At 48.7% G+C, this 22,222-nt stretch overlaps 2 protein-coding genes and 1 long non-coding RNA gene across 5 annotated transcripts in view; 2 read left to right on the top strand and 1 right to left on the bottom strand.

Moving 5' to 3' along the window:
• Positions 1 to 11,714, bottom strand: part of trappc12 (trafficking protein particle complex subunit 12) — a 30,585-nt gene extending 18,871 nt beyond the window's left edge. The window contains exons 1-3 of one of the 2 annotated variants that reach the window (XM_040049681.1): positions 11,627 to 11,714; positions 8,951 to 10,213; positions 8,717 to 8,833 (exon numbers count right to left, since the gene is read on the bottom strand). In XM_040049681.1, coding sequence (XP_039905615.1) covers positions 8,717 to 8,833; positions 8,951 to 10,204 — 1,371 coding nt within the window. In that variant the 5' untranslated portion in view covers positions 10,205 to 10,213; positions 11,627 to 11,714. Of the gene's footprint in view, positions 1 to 8,716; positions 8,834 to 8,950; positions 10,214 to 11,240; positions 11,602 to 11,626 lie in introns of those variants that run through there. The other variant, XM_040049682.1, reaches the window with a different exon arrangement.
• On the top strand, positions 106 to 11,710 carry LOC120745078. Its single transcript, XR_005698554.1, has 3 exons — positions 106 to 208; positions 8,935 to 8,942; positions 11,700 to 11,710. It is a non-coding gene; the product is annotated as an uncharacterized LOC120745078 (long non-coding RNA).
• A 107-nt stretch (positions 11,715 to 11,821) lies between the features above and the next one.
• Positions 11,822 to 22,222, top strand: part of eipr1 (EARP complex and GARP complex interacting protein 1) — a 50,573-nt gene continuing 40,172 nt past the window's right edge. The window contains exons 1-4 of one of the 2 annotated variants that reach the window (XM_040049698.1): positions 11,822 to 11,964; positions 12,074 to 12,157; positions 16,852 to 16,984; positions 19,726 to 19,882. In XM_040049698.1, coding sequence (XP_039905632.1) covers positions 11,923 to 11,964; positions 12,074 to 12,157; positions 16,852 to 16,984; positions 19,726 to 19,882 — 416 coding nt within the window. In that variant the 5' untranslated portion in view covers positions 11,822 to 11,922. Of the gene's footprint in view, positions 11,965 to 12,073; positions 12,158 to 16,851; positions 16,985 to 19,725; positions 19,883 to 22,222 lie in introns of those variants that run through there. The other variant, XM_040049699.1, reaches the window with a different exon arrangement.

The raw sequence follows: 22,222 nt of genomic DNA, 5'->3' as shown, positions 1-22,222 counted from the left end.
AGGATGCATTTGTCAGCTGCATTTAGAGAAGTCTTCGAATTTGGACAGCCTTCCTCACGTCGCTGTAACGTAATCGGCCTTCAAATGTGGCCTCCGAAGGATGCGGCCTGAATTTGGACACAGCAACGATACCGGACACAGCCTTCTTCTTCGGAGTTTAACGGCAGCTGGCATCCTTGTACATGCAGTGCTGCCACCTTCTGTTTCAGTCCGTTATTACACTCTTAAATCCTACTACTTATTCCTGCGTCTTTCAGGATCTTACAAAGCTTCAAACGACGCGTCGACTATTAAATTTGTCGTCGACGATTTTGATAGTCGACGTAATCGTGACAGCCCTACCCGACAGACGGACGTACACCCACCACAGGCGAGCCAACAGCACCCTGACTGCCATTAGGTGTCAGGATGAACTGGACAGTGTCCGACTCCACACTGGTGCAGCGCTCACCACACGCTCGCCTGAACTAAATCCAATAGAAATTCTCGGGGACGTTTCTATCCACCAGGATGCACCTGAGACCGTCCTCAAACCCCCCCCCAGCACATCTATATTCTTAATTTAATCGTATTAGCCATGAAATTGTAGTGTTAGTAAAATACTGTATTAGTGTTTAAACACAAAGATGGATGCTGAGTATCTGAGGCAGCTGAATCTCTAAATCAAAGATCTAAAAAGAAGAGCTGCTCTGAAAACAGCACGAGAACACGACCCTGAACAGGTGACCGGCCAAATTTCGATGCTTCTGATTGGCTGCAAACCTGGCTGCACTTTGATGTAACTTTGGCAACACGTTACCGACTAAGCTGAGCAAACAGTGCGGTTTACAGGTGAGAGTCGGCCTATCGCGCGGCTCTGTCTCCTCTGCAGAGCTGATGAAGGGCTGAGGCTGGATAATCTATGAGCTCAGCTCGGCTGGCTCTCCTCTTCTTCACGGTGACCTCCGTCTCCTCTCTCGTCCCCGCTGTGGTCAGCAGAGAGTTAGACTCCAGCTAAGCAACACCCCGGGCTGCTCCTCATCCGTCTCCCTCATTAGCATCGCCGCCCCCGCCCCTCCCCCATCTCCTTCATCTCTGTCTCCTACTTCCTTCCCTCCGTGCTTCCCACCGGAGACTCTAACCTCGCTCCCCTCCCTCACTGTGCAGCTGCCTGGGCCCACGGCCAGCGTGCGTGTGCCCGTGTGTGTGTGTTAAACCTACCTTGGCAGGTCAGACAGACACACCCCTATAATCACTGCAGCGACCCGGCAGCTGCAGCCGGCTTTGATATCATTGCTCTAACCTTTACTTGTCATTATCGTAACCTTTCTACATAGCTGTCATTTCCTCCGTCGTTACACCTCCGCGCCGCCGAGCTCGCAGTAATGCACCGTCAGCTTCTGCGGTGCTGAAGGGCACGTTTAAGCCTTCCTGCCAGTTGTTTTCACCTTGCTGTGTTTATGTAGGCTGCAGCCGTACGCTCACACCTGTTGTGAAAGTGCAGCCTAGCTCACAGGGCTGCCAACATGGAGGACGACACCAGGTTATTACAACCGCCACTGATCGGACGCAACATGAAAAGCACTCGTGTGACATTGTCTAGGTCAGCCTGGATGTCACCTGGCGTTGGTCACGGGGAGGGTGCTGCACCGAACCCTCAGCCATGGTAAACCTCAGATTGCCATGGTAACCTGTAGTCTGCATGGAAGACGCAAACCTGTCTGAAAAACTCGCCAATTACTCACAGAACAGTCGTCCACTGTGTCCCAGCTTCCTCGCCTCACCCCCAACCAATCAGATAGCCGATTCTGCCAGCGGCGTCTTCCTGTTAAAGGGAGTTTTTTCTTCTCACTGTCGCCAAGTTCAGGGGTCATGTGATGGTTGGGGTGTCTCAGTATTACTGTAGGGCCTTTATGTTAGAAGAACTGTTACTGTTGTTGTAACAGTAACAGTTCTTGTAACAGTTGTTACAGTTGTGCTGCTGTATAAATATAAATGCAAACTGGAAACAAAGAACGTTCAGCTTCAAAGTAAAAGCTGCGTTAGTTAGTTAGTTAATAATACTGACTTTGTAATGTGTCACGTGAAGATTCATCAGCCAGAGTGTGATGTACCGCGCATGCGCAGGGGTTTTCTTCTTCTTCTGTTGGTTTAATGGCAGTTTACTCCCCAGTGTACGAGGATACTGCCACCTGCTGACCGAGCGAATGAACCCTACTGTAAATTGATTTGGCGTCATTACAAACGTGTGTTAAATTTGATTTAGTGATAGTCGAGTGTGTTTATGCTTGTCTGTGTGGAAAGGATTGTTGGAATAGTGATGATGATGTCCGCTATCACTGTCAGTTGTCAGTAAACACTTAATCTGGCTGATGAATCTTCACATGACACATTGCTAAGTCAATATTAATAAGTCTGTAATTTGGCGCCATTCTTCTTATTTTACGGCGCTGTTGTTCAATCGGGGGACGCTCTCTGTTGAGGAGAAAAGCATTAATTTGTTTGTATACGGAGGTATCCATTGTTTAAATGTCCCGGGCAGTCGAAAAGGAGGCAGAGCTGTTGAGAAATGCTAAGAGCTAACTGGGCGCTAACCGTGCCATTCAAATATATTGAATGTCGCAATGTTGGCAAAGAGAGGAAGTGACGTAAGATTTGCGCATGCGGGGTACCGATCGGGTTTCCGGTACGGATCGGGTAGTGACGGCCCTCAAATGCGTCCTTCATTTCCCTGAATTTTAAGGACGTGGCGGTGTAGACTTCGTGGCCCAACATATCCCAGAATGCATAGCGCGGCGGTGGGTGTGGATAATTTTGCCGGAAAAAAAAAAACGGCGGATAAGGGGCGCCCGAAGAGTAAACTTTAAGTACTGAATATTATGTCACTTATTTATGTGCAAATGTTTAATAACGAAAAACATTAAAACATTACTGTTGGCCACATGTCGGCAAAGTTATGTGACATTAGTGACGTTTGTACTAACTTGGTTTTAAAGCCTTTACTTTAAAATATACGCCGTTCAATAGCTGAGCTTAATCTTACAGAGAATGATCAAAGCTCATGTAGAAACAAACAAACAAATGAACAAAAGATTTTCTCCTTCATTTCTGTCAAACAAAGCTGAAAAGTTTCCAGCTGTTAGTATCAAGGTTGCTAGGCAACCTGGGCAGCGCAACGGAGGCTAGACCGTCCCATTTCACAAGCCTCGCACTTCCGGCCTTAGCGGTCTTTAAGTATGCGGCCCTTGAGGACCGTTGAGGCTGCGTACTTTAAGGCTGCAGACCCTGAATTGGGATACAGCCGATATGTACGGGCCGACTTTGCACATGCGCAGTAAGGATCGGGGAGTCCTGATCCGTAATGATCTTTTTTTTTTCGTTTTTGTCTACATTATATTGAAATGTTTCATTATTGGAAACATTTTAAGAGATACTTATTATTCTTAACATCTTAACAGATACTCTGACCCGTAAGTATCGTAAAACGCTTCGACCGGAAGTAGACACCTTTCGCGCATGCGGGGTACCGATCGGGTTTCCGGTACGGATCGGGTAGCGACAGTCTCCTTTCCATGTGGAGGAGCAGCGGATCTTCCCTGGCCGCCTCCATAACTTAACTCCTCGCCGTATCGCACGGCAGAGCTCATCCACCTCATTTCCGCCGCTCTCGCATATTTGCGATCTGATTGTAATAATGTTCCCAAACACATGGATCACTTGTTTTTCAACTGTGAATCAGTGCACTCCTTCTGGACTGACATGTGGAGCTGGCTACAGTCCAGGAGAATTCAGTTACCACATTTGACGGTGACAGCAATAAAATTTGGAATACTTGCTGAGAATGCAGATTTTGACCTGTTGATTAGGACGATTTTGTTAATGGGAAAAATTTTTATTCACAAATGCAGATACTTTAAAGCTAAACCATGTATAAACAGATGGCTGAATTACTTTAGACTCTGGGCTAAATCGCTGAAACTTGTGAATAACAAGAAAGCCCATAAACTTGTTGTTTTATTTAAAGAGTTTAACCTATGTTAAAAAAAACAACAACAAAAAAAACAACAAAAAAACACCTCCCTATTTTATGATCACGACTGCCCTTTTTTGCACGTTAGTTTTTGCCTTTGGTTTGAATCCTTCAATGACTGTTCTTTCTTTTTGTGCTAACTCTTTTAACTTTGTGCTTATTGTTGTTGTTTTTGGTTTTTTTGTTCGTTTTGTTTGTTTGTTTGCTTTGCTATAATGCTCAACCGAGGATGTAACATAATCGGATTAATGATGGTGCCTTGTATGTTATACTGTTGTTTGTAAATAAAGTTTAATTTAAAAAAAAAAAGAAAATTAAAAAAAAAAAAAGAAAAAAAAAATGTTCCCAAACACATGAAGCGCAGTCTAAACGACGCTGCTCCATCTGGTGGCAGGAGGCTGCGTAACACTTCACCGCCGTTGGTCATCCATTAAAATTTTAACAATGAGATTAAACGACTCCTCATTCTGGTACCGATAAGCGACAACAGCGACGATTAGTCAGCTAGTGGCGCACATCCTGAATTTTTTTCCCCCTCGCACCAGAAGCTGAAGTATTTTTGCGTGATCTTTACTGCGATGCTCTTTTTATGTTTAATAAAAATTTAAATAAAGTCTCCTCTCCAAAGCGACCTGCTGTTGTTTCTCCTCCACACGAACAGAAATCAGACGTGTTCAGGGAAAAAAGAATGTCTAATTATTTTTACTTTTCGATTCCCCGCTGTGCAGCTAACTGAAGAGTAGTAACTGTAATCAGACTACTGAATAACAGCACAGTGGTGTGTGACAGCAGCTCCGATGTCCTCATTCATCAGCTGAGGGCAGAGAGGCCGACGCCAAGAGTCAGAGAGAGAGGAAGTGCAGACTCTCGGCCCTCCGGTGAGTGTGTTCAGTGTGTGTTTGTGTCCTCGCTGCACATGTGTGTGTGCATGAACAGTGGCAGTGGGTGCAGTCACACTCTGGATCTGCAGCATGACTCATTCTGCCAGCTCATAGCGGCCTCTGCATCACATAGGACGCCGCACGACAGGATAAAGCTCAGCGACGAGTGTCAGCCGAGCAAAAGGCTTCACACACACGCACATGCACGCACGCACACACACGCACACGATCCGTCCATCCTCTGTTTCTACGTGACTGATCAGCTGTCTTTAAAGGCATCACTCTTCAGCAGGCTGCACTTTTAATGGCCTAAAGCTTTCTGACATTTGCACTTCCCTAACTGTGCGTGTGTGTGCGTGTGCGCCTGCGCCTGCATGTATGTGTGTGTGTGTGTGTGTGTGTGCGCCTGCGTGCGTTCACATCCGCTCGTTTTCTGAATCTTAACCTCCCCTCCCAGCTCAGCGAGCTACATCGCCTACGACAGCTTTGATCTACGAGTTTGTTTGATCTTGGAAGTTTGAAAATTTCATAATTTATTGGTAAGTAAATCATCTGAATGCGAGTAGATGGTCGTAGATGGAGGAGGCAGATGGTGTCGGATCCATTCATCAGCCGGAGTGACTCAGTGCTCCATTATTATGTCAGCAACGCCACACAAGCTCCTTATTAAGCAGGATGCAGTGAGCAGAGATGTCGTCCTTCAGCCGGAGGCCGCGGGTTCAAGTCCGTGTTGGAAATCATCTGCCTCACAGAACAAAAGCAAGACGCCAAATCTGAGGCGGCAGCAGAAGGAAAGAAAGCCGCCTTGTAACTCGCACTGACTTTTGAACTCCGAGAAAAAAAGAGGCGAGTGAAAAGAGAAGATCTTTTAAGGCGCTCAAGTATCACGTTATGTGGAATTTCCAGGTCTGTGGCACCGAGACGTGCTGATGTGGAGGAGAAGGATAGAGTGAGACGTGTCACAGCATCTGCACATTCAGCAAAGAGAAGATCTGAAGCTCTTCTGTGTCACGCAGCTCCACTGAGGACACCACTGCATGACTTCTGACACATCCAGTGTTGCTCAAGCTCTTCTGAGAACAACAAAACTTCACCGGCATCTCCTGCAAAAACACAGAGACCTCTGCAGCCATGCACAGGACACACCTCCTCAGACTTGGTCAACTCGGAGCTCAGACATCGTTCAGCTCATTTCTGCTGCGTCTATCCTGGAGCTTGTTTTTTGGTCTCTGCCCACGGCTTGTGGTCACGGATCGACCAGCAGCTTTGCCTTCTGCACAACAGAGCAGTACAGCGTCCGCATCACTGTCGAGCAGCCCGGATCAGACTGGGCGCTCTGCCCTCTTTCAGCTCTGAGCTTCCAGGTGCCGACTGAACTGCGAACCGCCCCAACGAAAGCTGGAGGTCGTCGCTCTAAAGGCCTTTACTCCGAGCAAACGGCACGAAACCACACATTAACAGGTCATACAGAAATACTGTTGTTGTATATGCAATAACGGTGCACGCTGAGCTACACTTATTTCCAAATGCAGTAGTCTTAGATGGAAACTCGTTCCATGAAGCTCTCTGCGCACTGTTCTTGAGCTCATCTGAAGGTCACATGAGCTTTGAGGTCTGCAGCGATTGACTCTCCAGAAAGTCGGTGACCTCTGAGCACAGGTGACATCCTATTACGATACCACACTGGAATTCACTGAGCGAGCCAGTCTTTCACCAACGTTTCTAGTCTTATGTAGACGGTAAATGGACTGCTTCATATACAGCGCTTTGTACAGCTTGCCGCATCCACACTTTTAGGCTCTTTCTGTGGATTATATACGTTATTTACATGTGTGTGAAAACCTCGTATGAGGATGACAACTTCCAACCCAGAACAGGGACCGCAGGGCCCCGACCTGGACCCAGGTCTGGAGCTCCAGGTCTCAGCCAATGGGCTCCGATCAGAACAGCCAGGAGGAGGAGTCACAGGGATCCCAGAGCGCTCCACGTGCAGGAGCAGCTTTGGACCTTTCAGTCTTTCACATAATGATATAACTGTTCAATAAACAAGGTTGTTGTTTTACAGACATTGTTATCAGCTCGCCTCCAATAATCTAACGTCCAAACACAGCAGGAGGTGAGCGCGAGCAGCAACCTCCAGGAAAACGAAGGCCACCTGTGACATCAGGGCGGCTGCATCCATCTTTAATGGGCTCTGTGGGTAAAAGTTGTGAGTCCAGGTGAAGCCTGCTTTGATGCTCGCTCTCTCTGCTCGTCATTCATCGGCGAGCCCGCGTCACCTTCCTGCCTCGCCATCTCTCCTGCTCCGGGGAGCCACCCACACCAATCAGCAGACAGCGTATGATCCTCACACACTCACCTACGCCATATAGTGCAGCTGACTGCAGGCTGAAAGCACCATATTGAGTGTGTGTGTGTGTGTGTGTGTGTGTGTGTGTGTGTGTGTGTGTGTGTGTGTGTACACAAAGTCCAGAAGGCCCTTGAAATATGCACAGCAGTCCTATGCATAATACATGGGCACAGCAGGAAGAGAGAACTTGTGAGCGGAGTGGATCTCCACCTCTCCATCTCTCCACTCCACCTCTCTCCATCACTGCTGCTGCTGTGCATATGTTTTAAATAACAAGCGTCTCTCAGGGTCGTTTGTGGGTCAGAAATGATGATGGAGGGAATGCACGAGGGCTGCAGAGGTAGACGAGAGATGGATGGCAGCAGCGGAGGGAATGAGGTGAGACTGCGCGGTCACAAAGACACACACACGCATTTTTATGCTTGGCAGGAGAAGAAACAGGATATGAAGAGAAAGGAGGCGAATGATTCACTGTTTTCAGTCAGCTGAGACCGAAAGCAGCCAGCGGCTTCAGCAGAAACACCGACTGTCAGGAGGTCAGACAGGCTGCAGCCGCCGCGGGACGCCGAGCGCCGCTTTACTCGTTTACCTCCAGAAAGCTCCTGCAGGACAGCACGAGCTCTCGGAGCCTTCCAGCCACCGCCGAGGAGCCTGGTGCAAGAATTACAAATGCACAGAGTGACCTGTTTCTAGACCGTCTGCAAAAGCTGCCTGAGCTCTTCTGGTTACAATCAGAGCTGCAGATATGCTTTCAAACAACTCCATGAATTTAACTTAAAACACTGTTCAAATTATGCACAACAACAAGAGTAAAACCATCTCCAGCTCCTCAAATCATCCTCTCCAGTGTCACCTGACCCAGGAGACGTCACCTTCCTGCTCTCTGAGATTTCTATGATGTGCCTCTGCGCTGTGCGGTGTTCATGGACCCGTGTGTGCAGATACACACATGTGATCAGGCAGATGAACACAAGTGGCCCACCTGAGTCTGTGATCACCGTGTGGGTGACTCTCTTTGGGTGGAGCCAAAGTGTAAAACTCTTCATGGACACGAGTAATCACTTAGCACGTCACCGTGGAAACCAAGACAACAAAGACTTCATCAGGATCTTTTCCTAAACTCAGCCGCACTGCTTGGTTTTAGTTAATAATGTGTTTAAAAATGCTAAAAATAAAAACGTGAAAGTCTGCCACGTGTATGACTTCAAGCAAAATGATTTGCTGCTCCACCCACTCCTCTAACCTGATGGTGCCGACCTTTTTCACCGTTTCAAACAGGAACCTATTAACTTTGTGTACAATGAAAAGAATCAGCACAAATCAGAGCAACGAAATCCTGTCCAGAAACCAAAATCAGCAGATTAACTGTGACAATTTCTCAGGTTAGTGCAGAGTTGAAGACGACACCGCGCAGGTGGAGGAGAACGTCCCGTTTCACACCGAGCGATGCTCCACTCACAAACTAAAGGGACTCACAATCAGCTGTTTGAGGCCGTTGAAGGACTGATCCACGGAGTTGGCTGTGAGGACCTGACGCTTCGCGGCCGCCGCCTCTCCCAGAAAACGAAGCATTAGGTCCTTGACGGCGTCGCCCTGTTTTTAAAAACACAGAAATTCAACATCATCCAAAAGCAACATGACAGAAACGTCCTCGCGGTCACCTGAACACGAGCATGGACGGGTTTACTGCTGAGGGATCAGAGTTCCTACCTGCAGGTTGTCAAACTTGAGTCCTGGCATGGTCAGTCTGCTGCTCTCCAAGTAGGCGGGGCCATACTGCTGCGTTGCCACAGAGATTAGCACCTTCCTGGTCTCCTCGCACGGCAGCCAGGCATCGTGGCGCCTGTCTGCCTCGTTCAGGCTCAGCGCCGTCGCAAACGCGTCGTCGCTGCCTGAAAACAGCTGGTTGAAGGGCTGTGGTGGGACAGCTGGAGCTGAGGTGGGGGCGGAGCCTGGAGCCGAGGCTGTTTGAGGTGTGGGTGGCTGGAGCTTGGGGGATGGTTCAGCAGGGGCGAACGCTGAGCTCTGTGTGGGAGCGCCAGAGTCCAGGTTCCCTCCGGGGGTAGAGATAGAGGAGGAGGTGGAGGAGAGCTGGCGCTCGGGTGCGTGGGCGGAGCCTGGAGGGATCTCAGCATTGGGGTTGGACACGGAGATGAAGGAGGAGGGGGCGGTAAAGGAGTCGAAGAAGTCGGACGCCGGGTTGGTCTGTCCGTTATCTGTGAAGAACTTGCTGAGGCTCGGGCTGGGCTGGCACACAAGCGCCCCCGCCATCTTATTGGGCGTCACAGTGTCTTCACCGCCGCCCATGCTGAAGCTGGGCGACTTGATGAGGGTGGGCTGGAAGCCGTCGGGCACTAAAGACTTGGGCTGGGTGCCCTGGCTGAATATGGTGCACACGGGGACAGGCTCGTCCTTTGGTTTGATCGCTCTGGTGATCTCCGGCGCCGCTTCTTCGCTGCGACTGTCAGACAGACTCTTCACATCACCCGGGGAAACGGCGCTGGTCGCCACCTCCTCTGGTTTTTCCTGTGAGCCTCCGTCCTCCTGCTCCTCCACAGAAACTTTAATCTCAGTTGTATTCTGTCCGATCTCGCTCTGCTCCTCTTGGTTTCCCTCCACCGCGTTCTCCACCTCCTCCTCGCCTCCATCCAGGAGGGAATCGATGGGCACCACATCATCCTCCTCGCTGTTATTGGGCGAATCAGAAATCATGACGCTCTCCATCATCTGGTCGTTGAGCTTGTCCATGAGGCTCTCTGAGGGCGTGGCGCTGCTGTCCTCCTGTGGTGTGGCAAAGTCCCGACCTAGATCGATGCTGTCCTCCTGGGGCAGACCACCGTCTGTGGGCGGAGTCTGACCTGTGGTCGCCTCAGGAGGGGCCGGAGCCGAGACTTCCTGGTTTACATCCTCCACGGCGATGTCCAAGGAGACCGGCCGCTGGGCGTGAGCTTCCCCGCTGTCCATCTCACTGCTCTGCACACAGAAACACAGAAACACATGAACCAACAATTCCTCTCATTGTTGTGTGGCGTTCCTGTGAAGCAGGAACACTCATTTCCTGTCATTCTTTATTGGTTTCAAATTTTATTACAGGTCTCTGCGTCGCGGGACAGAAACATCAGGTGAAAGAGGACAAAAATGTCCAGTTATGATGTGTAATTTATGCCTGTAGAGGAAAACTACAAGCTGGAAACAAGTAGAAAGATGTTTTTAGGGTTGGTGACATTGTCTCACTGTTGGTGTAACGTGAACTGTAAAACTAAACTTTTAGAAAGTTTGACTGTCAAAACGGTGTAAAAGACAACAAAAGAGATTCAGTCATTAAGACTCTAAATTTTTTGGGACAACTTTAAACTTTCAAAGATGTTTAAAGAATAAAGTGAGAGCTGGGACTGCAAAGCAGGCGTGCCAATGGCAGGAAAAAAAATTCCACCCTCACCGCTTCCATAGGAATTAAGAGGATGAGACGCAGGGAAACATTGCTAATCAAATGCATTTATTAACGGATCATCATCAACGTGAGCACCTCTGTAAAACGAGAAGTTTGTAGGTCTGGAGCACTCAGATGCGTTCACGCAATGACACAATCGTCTCAGGAGTGGACGGCCCAGCAAATTCACCCCGAGGTCAGACCCTGCGATGCTCAGGGGACCAGAAAAAGCTGCATCTGAACAAAACACAAGACCTCTGCAACAAACGAGACCAAAGTGCTGCTTAAAGAGCTGTGCATGAACGAATGCTGCAAACCTTGACGACTGAAACACGAGCGGGCCAAAGCTCGCCCACAGTGATGACACAGACCGATCACCGCAGGTGTTTATTTAAAAGTAGTTACTGCGTCCTGATATTTTGACTGTAGGATCTGTAACCTCTGAGGGTGTCTGAGGCTACCTCAATTAAACCGTGGTTAAACGTGTGGTTGCAGCTTGGTTTCTGCCCGTCAGCTCTTTAAACAGCCTCCAGGAAGCCTCTGGTGTGGCTTATTTTGAATGTCAGATACCTGAAATCAGCATGAATCCCACTTCCTGTAGTCTCGTCGCTTCGCGTAACTGTAAACACAGCATGCTATCTCCGTCTCTGTCAGCACTGAGCTGCAGCACCAGAGCTGCTCGGCCTTTTAATCACGATTACACAGGAGCCGGTACTCGGATTACCAAGTCGGTAAAACCGGTTATTGGGTCGTTCTGTCTGTCATGCTAGTGCTACTTTAGCCAGCTAGCTCAGGTTAGCCAGCCGAGCCGAGTCGCTAACCGTCAAATGCCGCTAACAGTGTTTTAAAACAGCGCAGAGCGTCTTCAGCTGCTCCGCTGCCGCTAACATCACCGCACAAAGAGCCGCAAACGCATAAAAGAGCAGGAAGAGAAGCAGGGCGGACTGTTTACTTACCGTACTGCAACCTGACAGACGCGCCTGTAACACGCATGCGCCACACAGTACAGCTACTAGTACGGTGCGTCAGAGAGGACACGTTTCATGTTTGCTATTCCGGATCTTCTTCTACGTTGTTTTTAAAGCGTAAGTGTCGTCACACGGCCGTCGTTGCGCATGCTAACCGTACGTTTCGGTTTTAAATCGCGGAAGTGAGGCGCTGTGTTGTGTTTGGAGCAGAAAGGAGCGCAGAGGCGCTTTCTGAGCGAAGCCTTTCATTAAAAGAATCAAACCGCGCAGAGGACGCAGCGCAGATGGAGGACGACGCTCCCGTCATTTACGGGCTCGAGTTTCAGGTGCTGCTGCTTCACTGCGGCTCCATTCATTCCCGTCGAGCTGTCTCACAGCTGCCTCTGCGCTGGAATCTTGTATGTAATCCTTACTCTGTACTTCGTTACTCCGCAGGCTCGAGCTCTGACGGCGCAGACAGCTGAGACCGACGCTGTTCGCTTCCTCGTGGGCACGCAGTCACTCAAGTTTGACAACCAGGTGAGAAGCACCTGTCCACAGGTGACGGAGAGCTCGGGATTAGGCGAAATCGTGTAAATACTAAAAACAGGGACCCGGGGGAGGCGTGGAAACATCACAACAAAAACACTCCAGTAATTTTTAATATTCGTACAGTCCCCAAATATATGGTAGCGGTGTGCTGCCTCCGAGCCACAGAGCCTCCATCATCATAGTGCGCCTTTGGAGCTGGGGTAATAAAACACGGCAGGAATTTTCCAGCACACCTTTCCTGTCCACACCTGTGATTCCTGGTTTTCCAATGAAATAAACAAATGTGTTGCCATTCTTCCTCTGTGGTCACTGCACCCCTCTTTCTCCCATCTGTCCTTTATGGACTTCATTGAACGCTTGTTGAAGTAATGAAGACTTTTGAATACTTGTGAGATTACACCTTTTTGGTTTCTGACTTATAAGCATTTATAAAGATAAACGGCCTCGCTGTAGTGGTTCTTTGAGTTTTAATGTTTTGAGTATAGAAGTTTCGTAACTGAACAGCAGGCAGACTCCTGCCAGACAAAGACACAAACTGATGGAAAAAAAAATTAATTTTATTCATCACTGAATCACAGCTAAGATTAAAATTTCCTCCCACTTTGCGACTTTAACGGGTTTCCTGCTTACAATGGGCCTTTAAAGCTGATTACACACATAACCATGTAAATAAGGAGTGTGTTTATTTTAGTAAAAACAAAGAAATACACCTTTTAGACCCTGAGTCATCTCAAGTCCAGACCCCAGCCACCTCCTCCCGCTCATCCGGGGGAGCACCGAGGTGTCTGGGTCCGCCTCAGGGCTCCTCACAGTAGGACGTTTATGAAACGGCCCGCCCAGGAGACGTCCTGATCTCAGTGTGGAGGAGCAGCAGCTCTGCTCTGAGCTCCTGAACTCCTCACCTGATCTCTAAGGGAGAGGCAGCCGCCCTCAGAGGAAGCTCCTTTTGCCTGCTTGTGTTCACAGTCTTGTTCCTTTGGTTCCTGCTCTGCTTCTGTCTCCTCCGTGAAGCCCCACCTTACCGTGCAGAGGGGTGTGTGTGTCCCAGTGTTGTCAGGGCGCCTTTGTCCTCTGTTAGGGTCTCACGGGACACCTGGAAACAATGCTTCTGAACTGTGCCTGTACATAAATATGAGAATTTAAACATACATTCAAATGAAGTTTAATGAGGTTTAATGCAGGGGTGTCTAACTCCAGTCCTCAAGAGCTGCTGTCCTGCCATCAAGGATGCATCTGAAAGCTGCAGGACTGGAGGTGGATCCCTGGTTTGATGTGTTTGAAAGCACTCAGCAGGTTCAAAGGAAAGGACGCAGGAAATCAAAGTTCAGTGTCTCTACAGACCTCCAAACCAGGGGTCAGATATGTAAAGTAATCTGACTTTCTGTGTTAGCATCCTCAGAGACGCTGTGTTACAGGCAGCTGAAGGCTTTTATTCACATGGTTTATGAGTTTGTAACCATGTTATAGACTCTATATTCAGCTTTAAAGATATTGATGATTAATTATGTGTTCAATGGTTATATTTAGAATTAATATCAGCTCCTCTTCACATGGACGTCTGAACTGTTTGTGTGTTTTCTCTGTGAAAACGTGTGTGTGTGCGTGTGTGTGGTGCAGGAAGAATGAGAGCATGCATGCACATCTTGCAGAGGTCATTACGGAGACAGATGACAGAAACAGTTGGCTCTAAACGGGGGAGAAATAATTAGCTGTGTGAGAGCGAGGGAGAGATTTGTGCCTTGAATAAGCGAGCCTGTTTCCTGGCAGACGTCAGTGTGAAAACAGTCTGGCACCGAGCGCAGACGCGCTGCAGTCCAAGTCTTGTTTAGCGAGGCTAACGCGCAGCTCGTCGGGAACGGTGACAACGCGTCCCGGTCGATCTGCGGGATTTCTTATTGCGTGCCCGAGCGCCGTCCTCCTAAACCTGCTGCAGATTTCAGTCGCGCCGCTCGTTTGTTCAGCGGGCTGTTTGCTTTAAAGGCCGACGGTGAGACGTGTCAGTCCCGATGACATCACAGGACGGTCAGCTGATGCCAGCTTTACCTTCATACCGTGAACATGTTCCAGGACCTCCGGCTACACACGGGGGTGGCTCCAGATTTGTAATTATTTTTCCGGCATCATAACTTCACACATGCAGCAGATTTCCGCGTGACAGGAAACAAAACTGCGACCAGATCAGTTTCCACAGTCAGACTAAATCATCACTAAAATCTTGCATGGCTTCATGAAAGATCAGCTGATTCTGGGGGAAAGACTGACTGGTGTAACCTTGAGTCGGTGATGGCTGCAGTTTGTGATCCTGCTGGTTTTACTGGTGTGTCGAGCTGCAGGGCTGCGGGCCTTGTTCTAAAGTCTTTGTTTCCTGGGTTTCTGGGGGTCATTGAATCAGGAGCGCGGTGGTCGTCAGCACCGGTTCGCTCGGTTTGCTTTGAACTCCCATGAAAACCATTTTTCCGATTATCATTTCAGCCCCGACAGCTCGTGCTACAGCCGTAAGCCCGCTGCCCTCTCCACCTCCCATTAAGCGTAATGCGGAGTGGAAGTATCTCCACGCGCCGAGCCCCTCTCAGATCCCCCAGAGACCAGTCGCTGCGGTGACAGATCGGAGGGCGCGCCGGCGTGGCATTTAAGGCCGCTAACGAGATAAAGCGCCCGAGCTTGGCACCTCTCGCCCGCTCGCTGCTCCTCCTGCTTACTGTCATCAGTGCGGCTAAAGAGCTTTGCTGCAGGAGCCCGTGACGCGGGGTCCACGAGCCAGGCTCGTGCATCCCTCACCCCCTGTATTTTACCAGCTCCTCCTCCTCTTCCATTGGCACATAATTAAAAGCGCTGGGCCGGTTGCCCGAGCGGCTGAAGGCTGTGAGTCACTCTCCAGGCTTGGAAGAACGGGGGATAAATCACCTGGGGGAGGAGGGCCGGGACTTCTGTCTCCTCTCTCACCTAGGTTCATGGGGGGGGGGGGGGGGTAGACCCTATTACTGGGCCCTCCAATTACCCTGTCCCGCCGGCCTGAATTTATTTGTACTGCTCCCCCACCGCCATAAAATTATAACTTTGCCTAATAATTTTTTGCTCGTCGCAGTCCAACTCAAGGTTAATAGCCGCCGAGCTGACTTTGAGGAGGCTGAAGGATGCTGCCACTCCTCCTCCACCTCCTCACACCTCCTGCTTTCATCCTCTTGTTCAGCCTGTAAAAGTAGTGCAGGCGAGGGGAGTGGAAGTGCCGGGAAGGAGTTATTGTCCAGCGCAACCCCATTAACGATCCCCCGAGGTGCCGTAAGTGTCTTTCTTATGGGAGAAACCTCCATTAATTGTCTGATCAAACCTTGAGACCCTCACTTTTTTACTGCGGCGCGGGCCCTGAACCGCATTCAATCGAGGACCCTCTCAGAATAGATTTCCATCTAATGAAAGGAGCGCAGCGAGGAGGAGTTTCCATTAACTTCTCCTGGATAAAACTTTGGGTTGTTTGTTGAACTCGTGCGCTGTAAAACACTCAGCGGCGTTTTCAAGTGCGCTCCACGATTACTCCAGCTCATAGCGGAGGCACCGCGACTCGTGCCGGAGAGCCTCGCTGGGACGCCGAGCCGGCTGCACGCTGGGGAAAGGAGGCGGACATTTGAAGGACGTTAAACGCAAACTCTTTATGCAAGAATTCACTTCTCATTTCACGGTGAAAAGTGCAGGGTCAGCGGCACGTTACCCCCAGAATCAGCTGGTTTCATATATTAACTTTAGCCGCGGCACATTTTACCTTCAAACTATCAGTTGTTACAGAATTACACACGTGGGTCCAAATTTAGTGCTTTTGATAGTTTTTCCAGCATTTTTGGTCCATTGTAGCTTCATAAGTACAGGAGACGTCCACGTTACGCCTTCGCGGCTGGAAACATAAAGTTTGTTAAAGTTGGAGCCAAATCAGTTTAACATCCACTCTCAGAGATAAAAATCTCCTGTCGCTGATTCGCTCTGGGTCAGAATCATTTTCCTTAAATTCTTTCTGCTGATAAATGGAAAATGAAACAATATTTTCTTATTTGTTAAGACGATTTTAAAGTCTTCATTTCATGTCTGATAAAGTTCGCTCAGCGCCTGTTTAAGTAAAGAGAGTCTGTGAGATGAAGCTTTTGTAAGCAGAGCTCGGAGAAACTTTGTGAAGTTTCCTGAGGAAGATGGGAGAGTTTACAGTTCAGGTGCTGAAGATAACGTCACAGGCCTCCTGAAACGTCCACAGTGTCCACGGCTCATCAGTGGGTCGACAGAAGCCGGCGTGGCGTCTGGTTAAAGAAGAGAAGGATGACTCGTGTCATCTCATGTAGCAGAGCTGTGTAAATACGAGCCAACGCCGCTGAGCCCTCATCGGTTGGCTTTCCTTCCCCGACGTCTCCAGCGTGAATCCAACAGCTCCTCTCACAGTGTCTTAATCGCTGCTTTGAAGGCCAAATCGAGATGAAGATCTTCAGCCGTGTGAAGTTTACGGGGTAAAAAAAGAAAAAACTGAACCAAAGCGACGTCTGCCTTGAAATTACTTTTACTGTCACATTAAAATAAAAGAGGAACTTTCTTCTTCTTCATTCGGAGGAATCAGAGGCGCTTTGAACTGCAGTCGGTGTGAGTGGAGGGAGGTGCACCGGGTGTTTTTCAGCCTCATCCTCAGCACATCTCTGCTTTTCTTTCAGATCCACATCATTGACTTTGATGATGAGAATAACATCATTAATAAGAACGTCCTTCTGCACCAAGCTGGGGAGATATGGCACATCGGCGCCAGTCCTGCAGATAAGGCTGTGCTTACCACCTGCTATAACAAAAGTGAGTCCCACTGTTTCCTTCTGTCTGTGGCTCCATTCGCTGCCTCTTTATGTTCCTCTTTTTTCTGTGTGCATATATTACATCCTCCTCTTTTTATTTCCACTTCTTATGTCTAATGACCCTGTGCAGCCGCGCTGTCCTCACAGGCCTAACGTCAGCAGCTGCGTTATAAATCAGACTCCGATAGAATCGATACTAATCTGTGAACGACGAGCCACGTGAGTCTCGCTGTGGCAGGATGAAGGTCACACAAACGTCTTGTGTGCAGATTGTATGAATTCTTTTTGTTGATCTTTATTTACAGAGAGTCTGCTCGCACGGGCCTGCCGGTAACCGGTAAAATGAAAGGAGCCGAGCGGGCCTCGGCTCTCGTGACAGGAAATGCTGTTTTATTTAAATGAGTGCGCGTTTCCACTATGACGCACAACTGTAAGAGTCTGGGAGACCGACTGCTGCAGATTCCCGTTTCTACTCGATGTAGCAGCTACTCAGCAGGTCGCAGTTTGTTCGCATTCTCCAGGAACGGCGACTCAGAAACCCCAGATCACCCAATCACAATCTGTCACCACAGGACGCACCATCTAATCTTCATGAACAATCAATAATAAAGATGAATAATGTTTGAGTATTTTATCCATCAACTATATACTGAATGACTCGTTCACTTGCATTTAGTAGAAGCTTATATGAGGAAAACGGCTGATAAACGAAGCATCTTTGGCGTGAATCAGAAAAATCTGTGCTCGGAAAGACAAAAACCTGACGTAGAAGATGTCTCCACAAACCCGACAACAAACAGAAGGAAAGATGTAGCTGACGCCTCAGGCAGCACGACACAGCGGGTAAAACCCACGGACCCAGCTTTAAACTGAAAACTGGATGGACCAAGATCCCCTTCAATAAAAGGTTGTACGGGCGTTTCCCACCAGCAGCGAACCGTCCCAATGAGCTGCCGTCGCCCTAAAAGGCTTTTTTACACAGTGAGCGAAAAAACTACACGAAATTCAGAATTTTTCAGATTTAAATTCGTCGTGAGGTGTACGCACACCGAAAGCGAGAATGCGCCGTGAATAAACCGGAGTGGACGAGAATCAGTGACGAGCTGATCCTGATGTTTCTGAATGACAAAAAAGAAGAAATGCAGATTCTGGTTCGTCTTCTCAGGACCGGGCACAGCAGGGAGGAGTCGCTGGTTCAATCCCAGAGTCGTGCATGCTTCAGGATGTCCGCGGGGCAGTCGGGAATCCCTCCAGAGAGCCGGCTGACCCGTAGCCGTGTGTCTGAGGTCAAACAGGTTGCATGTTTCAGTCCTAGTGAGCGTTTTTGAGCTGTGAGCGCACTTGTTGCCAAATGCAGTGCTCTAATTGGTCAGATTTCAGTAGTAAATTGTCCCGAGACACGACATCGTGGCTGTGAGTCCCAAAAATATTTTTAACACACGAGTTGTGAGCTTTATATTAAGCACTATAATAAGTATCACGTGACCCACAGCTAAGCGTGCATGAATCCAGCAGATGTTTTTGTAACACAGCTGTCGCCCCCTGGTGGCCGTTAACTTCCGGACACTACGTCGATCTTTTAGGATGTTTTTTGTTTGTTGCGTGAACCCGGACGTTGCGGTCGCTCGCTCGTTGGTGCCCGATGCCCTCTGGTCTCGGTCGCACTTCAAAACGAACGTTTGAGTCTCCCGGAGACGTTCGCCTGGATAAATAAAAGCTTTTAATAAAGCTAGACTGGTGGAGTTTGAGCTCCTCTGGAGGATAGAAGGCGGAGAGGAGACAGCCGTGTCAGGTGGGACTCGGGGCGGATCGCTCTGGGACTGGGTGTAGTCTCCACGCTCCCCCTCCATCTCCGTCTGTCTGTCAGCTGAGTTCTGCACGCTCGAGTTCACAGGATGACAGCCACGGTGGACGGCCCACCACGCGCCGCTGCCCACACCGACACCGGCGCAACCCAAATATATAGAAACACAACAGGCAGCACACTGCAGCGCATTAATGCAGGGGTTGCACAGAGCCCCGGCGTTTGCTCGGCCACTTAGTCCGAGCGCAGGCTCGTCTAAAACCACTCAGGAAATCTGTGGACTCGTGTCGCCATGCTTTTAATTTGACAAATAGGCCCCACGCCTGCCCACGCGCTGCCAATACGTACACCAAAAAGAAATGAGTCTTTCTCTCCCCGTGCTCTCCACCCGCAAACTTTTAGTCCAATTACTGTATGACTGTACTCTACTCTACATTTACTCCTCTGGTTCCAATTAGCAGCTCCAGCCCTGGCGTGGATGTGCCAAAATAACTCGTTTATTATGTGGATTAGGAAGAGAGTGTAGTCACATTAGTGCCTGTACATCTCACGCACACACTAACAAAGCTTATCCTTATGCTGCAGTCACTGGTTTAACCTGCTTAAGAAGCCACCGGGGATCGTTAAAGGTTTCATTTATTAAGCAGTGATTCAGCTTGAAACTGGGTGACAATGAGGAAAAATAGAAATTCAAAAAACAAACATTAGCAGTGCTTACAGGTGGACTACTTTATCCACCTGGAATGTACTCTATGCACTATGTTTTTCATGCAACACTTTTTATTTCCAGAGTTTAATCAAAGTTGAAAGTTTGGCAAAATGTCTTAAAATATCCTGATTTAGATATCGGGGACTCGGACCACTGTCCCCACAGTATCAGTAAAACAAGAGCACCCTCCTCCCTAACACTGTGCGTGTGTGTGTGTGTGTGTGTGCAGCCAGTGACAGCAGGGTGGTGTCCTGCGCGGCCGTGTGGCGGATGCCCTCTGACTGGGAGACAGGAAACCACGAGTCACCTGACGAATCCGCCCACAATCCCCAAACCCTGGAGCTGCTCTGTCACCTAGACGACAGCACCCACGGCAACGCTGCCTGGTAGGTGTTGCCGGGGAACCGCTCAGAGTCGTGGCACAAATGATGCAAGAGCTCCTTTGATCCGCAATAATGTGTTCGACTGCTTATTAGAAGACGGGGTGTTAATAATAGACTCCAGGACGACCTGCAGCTCACAGAGAGTCAAATAAACGACAAAAAACAGATTTCAAAACTCCTTTAAAGCTTTTCTCTCAATACAAAATATCTTCAGCAAACTTTACTATCAAACGAGACACTTGTGAGCAAAACTGCACGGAGCACAACGCAGGCTTTCTAATGAAGGAGGAGGCTGACTTTGAAACAGAGCGGCTGCAGCTACTGTCAGGCCTACCTGTCCACATATTTAAAAGCAGCCTGATAACTTTTAAACAGTCCAGGCTAAGATCAACCAGGCGAGTGTAGAGCTGCAGGTTCGAGTCTCTCCGGGTGTTTGCACTGTCATAAATAATGTGATCATTTATGTGTCTTCACCTGATGCTCCCAAAGCTTTATTAGATATCACATATTTGAGAGCGAGGCAGGAAGTCGTCATAATTACACTGTAACAAAGAGTCAGCCTTGGATTTTGTAGCTTTTGCCTTTCTGCAGATACTTGACATGAAGTTGAGGTTCAATAAAGCTAACACTGGTATGTTAGCACCAAGGTGCAACCTCTGCAGCTGAACAGAGAAGCTCCAAAAGCTGCAGTTCCTCTAACGTGTGTGTGTCCTCCCGCCTGTTAGAAAGTCCTTAATTACAGATTAAAACGCTGTGTGTGTGTGTGTGTGTGTGTGTAGCAGAAAGAATTTCGAATGGCCGCCTGAGCGGCGCCATGTGAGTCCCGGTCCATTTCATTTCACTCAGGTTGTAGTCACGGCCCGATCCTTTTGTCTTACTGTCAGAGCTCCTCACCATAACTCAGAGCCCCACGAGAGCCAAAATCAATGCCCCCCCCCCCCCCCCCCCCCCCACCTTTACTCCACTCTTCATTGTCCGCCCCATGATTGCGATCATTTTTAGAGGCACCAATCAGTTAGTGTGATGCATACTGCAGGTGTCTGCGAGGGAGAGATAAAGATGGAGGAGGTGAAGAAAACAGAAAGATGGAGGGTAGCTCAAGAAAGGAGACGAGACCGAGGAGATTGAATTTGTGCAATTCTGTGTGTGTGAGTGTGTGTGTGTGTGTGTGTGTGTGTGTGTGTGTGTGTGTGAGTGTGTGTGTTTGTGTGTGTGTGAGTGTGTGTGTGTGTGTGTGTCAGAGGGCAGGTCAAGCAAGGCTGCTGGGTAGAGATTGATGTCTCTGAGCTCCACCATCTTAACACACCGAGAGCTGTAACCCTCACAAGGGCACCAAACTGTGTGTGTGTGTGTTGTGGAGTCTGGATTCAATGCTGTGAAGCCTGTAGCCTATGCTGTGCACTATTGGCTTCTCTAGATGGATGGCTTTGGTCTGTTGCCCACCTCCTCCATCTCTCTGCTACACACACACACACACACACACACACACACACACACACACACACACACACACACACACACACACACACACACCTACCTTATCTAGTGTGGACTGCCATTCTGCACTGGTCAAGATGGGACCAGTATTTCCAGTATTTTTAAGAAAAAAAATGTAAAAAGGAAAATTTATTTTAGATTAAAAAATACAAAATACAAAAACCCCCAAAACAAAAGCAACCCCGGCCCATGTTTACCCATCAGTCTTCCACAGATTGTGTTACAGCGCCACCTGCCTGTAGTCCTCATGTGATGTGAAGCTGTCACAAAGCTCGGTGGAAAGCTCTCCTTCGTTGCAGGCTCCATGTAGCTGCTAGCCTGCAAGGACAGAAGGAAGGTTGCTGCTAGCACTGCTGTTGTTAGCCACAGTGTGCCATGCAATGTGACATCTTGTATGTGCGTGTTGTTCATTGCATCAGGGATGTGTTTTTTTTGTCAGCAGAACCTGCAGGAGGGCTCGTTTTGACCCCGTCCTGCTAACAGCAGCAGGAGTTGCAAAGACGTCATTTCTTCAACAAGTTGTTTTTAACTTTTTTGTCATTTTAAGGACATTTTGACAAAACGAGTATGTGGGATTAATTTTGGCTCTTTATTAGTTTTATAAATGATGTGGATCATTTTGTCACAGACGACAAAGGTCAGATCACATTAGCTGAAACCATCTGATGGACGGCCTGCCCACTGCTCCTCCATCGCTCACGCACTCCCCACTCTGCCACGCTGAGCCTCTGCTTGTGTTGGTACACAGACTGTAGTCAACAGCAGTTATGGATTGGCTATATAAAAATGATATTCATCAGTAAATAATATATATCTTTATGACCATTTAAAATACCTCTATGGAAA

This window comes from Simochromis diagramma, unplaced genomic scaffold (assembly GCF_900408965.1).
Source record: "Simochromis diagramma unplaced genomic scaffold, fSimDia1.1 OVJJ01000456.1, whole genome shotgun sequence".
In the NCBI taxonomy this organism is placed as follows: domain Eukaryota; kingdom Metazoa; phylum Chordata; class Actinopteri; order Cichliformes; family Cichlidae; genus Simochromis; species Simochromis diagramma.
The sequence above is the reverse complement of the archived record's forward strand: the minus strand, read 5'-3'. Positions and strand labels throughout refer to the sequence as shown.